We start from the raw sequence: 2287 nt of genomic DNA on the forward strand, positions 1-2287 counted from the left end.
TATTTTGGATGAAAACCAGGAGGCTTGTGACTGTCCCATTGACTGCCAAGTAAATAACACTGTCAAGGTCCAGAAAAGTATGAAAGACATCATCAAAATAGTCCATCTGCCATCAGTGGTTCAATCTGAATTTTATGAAGTGACGAGAATACCTTTTGTACGCAACTAAAACACAAATAACGACTTTATTCAACAATTCGTCTCCTCCGCGTCACCGTAGCGCCATTTTGGAGAGTATCCATTGAATGTAAACTGCGTATGCTGTTCTACTTGTCTGTGTCAGCCGTACCACACTGATACGTTTTCTACGTTTATTTACGCTTTGATTTGAACTAAAACAGCGCATCCGTGTGGTGCGGCTGACACAGAAGAGCGTACACAGTTCGTGTTCAGTGGATACTCTCCAAAATGGCGCAACAGTGACGCGGAGGAGACGAATTGTTGAATAAAGTCGTTATTTGTGTTTTCGTTGCGTACAAAAAGTATTCTCGTCGCTTCATAAAATTCAGATTGAACCACTGATGGCAGTTGGACTATTTTGACGATGTCTTTCATACTTTTCTGAACCCTGACATTGTAATTTACTTGGCAGTCAATGGGACAGTCACAAGCCTCCCGATTTTCATCCAAAATATCTTAATTTGTGTTCCGAAAGACGAACGAAGCTTTTATGGGTTTGGAACAACATGGGGGTAAGTGATTAATGACAAAATGTTTATTTTGGGCTGGAGTAACCTTTTAAGGTGAACTGGTCTTATCATTCTTTGCTGGGCAAAGTGCTAAGTGTTTGACCTCTACAGTTTCTAGACCAACTTTATACAGTTCACACTGCCTTTGGTTTTGGTTTGGTTCACTCCGCCTTTTGTTTGACCTACTTCTGCCTGTTAAAAGCATCAGACCCTTCCTAGAAAAATCAGGAGACCCGATGATCTGATGCGCTTTCATTTCTGCCCATATAGACTGGCAGAATGAACAGACTTTTTCATCTCACCGTGACTCATAATAATGTACTGATCCGCCAAGACAAATCTCTTTTGGTGATTAAATCTGCTCTCATGCCATATGACAGAATCAATATTCGGATTATGAGCGTATCCTCTTTTAATGTCTTGAAAACACTGGGTGTATTTACACAGAGCTTTGCTGATCCAGTTGGCCGCTCGGTTGGACAGATCTCTAAAACACTGGCTCACAAAGTCCTCATACGTCACCGTGGCCAAAGCATTGATACTGGCAGCTACTGTGCTGAAAAACAGAAACAGAACATGACGTCTCCTTTTATAGCTCAGATGTTTTGCTCAGATAAACATACGTGAAAACCCATTTAAAGGAAGGTCGCCCAAAAATGAAAGTTCTGTCATTATTTACTGTCTAACTATCCTGGAAATTTCTTTGAATTCCAGAAATGAATAATACAACCTTTGACTGTCTTCTGAAATCTGTTTAACCCTCATGTTGTGTTCCAGTTCTTTTCCCTAAAAATGCTAGTTAAAGTTATCAAGTTGGACTAAATCTTAGTGATTTTGCTCACACAGGGTATAACAACTTCCTAAAAAATTGGGGGGATTTTTCCCCCTCTCACGTTGTTGCACTTGTGGTGTTCCCAGTCAAAAATGACTGGCCTACAAAACATTTCTTGCGAGTTTCTCATTATGCTATACCATTACAACATATTGGATTCAATCTTTTTGCCAACTTGTTTTCATCATCAATTAGAACAAGTTTTATGTTTCTTTTTGGAACGGATTGGTCGCTCAAAAACGGAGGTGCATTAGCTTAACTCAATGAGGCCTGCGATCAATCACTTAGAAAAAGAAATACAAAACCTGAAAACAAGTTAACTGAAAAATTGAACGATTCCAAGATTTGGTGATAATATAGCATAATCATAGATTTACGAGCAGTTTTTAAAAGGCTGGTCATTTTTGACCAGGAACACCAAATTAGGTTAATTAAAATAACACGAGTCCCAATTACCAGTGGTATATATCTAAATCTAAATTCTAAAAAAAAAAAAAATCTTCATAAATAAACATTGTATTCAGGGTCTACGTAAATTTAAGTAAATTCATTTTAAATTTAAATTAAACTCCGTTGCAACATTTAGTTTATACTATCACATATAGTATTGTGAACTTTGATGTATAAATTGAAAATTAACTTTACCTCAGCGTTCCACTGAACGCACATGCGACAAATAAGCCTGGCAGTCCTGGAAACGCACCGAGAATTTCCATCACAAAATATGGCATGAGCTGAGATAAAAATGGATACACTAATGTTAGGT

The 2287-nt window shown here is 38.0% G+C and overlaps 1 protein-coding gene across 1 annotated transcript in view; it reads right to left on the reverse strand.

The window, feature by feature from the left end:
• Positions 1-2287, reverse strand: part of LOC107677464 (sodium-coupled monocarboxylate transporter 2-like) — an 18420-nt gene that overhangs the window by 9829 nt on the left and 6304 nt on the right. The window contains 2 exon segments of the mRNA XM_016472378.1: positions 1133-1245; positions 2167-2255. Coding sequence (XP_016327864.1) covers positions 1133-1245; positions 2167-2255 — 202 coding nt within the window.

Source organism: Sinocyclocheilus anshuiensis, unplaced genomic scaffold, assembly GCF_001515605.1.
Source record: "Sinocyclocheilus anshuiensis isolate Anshui unplaced genomic scaffold, SAMN03320099.WGS_v1.1 scaffold1701, whole genome shotgun sequence".
NCBI classification, from domain to species: domain Eukaryota; kingdom Metazoa; phylum Chordata; class Actinopteri; order Cypriniformes; family Cyprinidae; genus Sinocyclocheilus; species Sinocyclocheilus anshuiensis.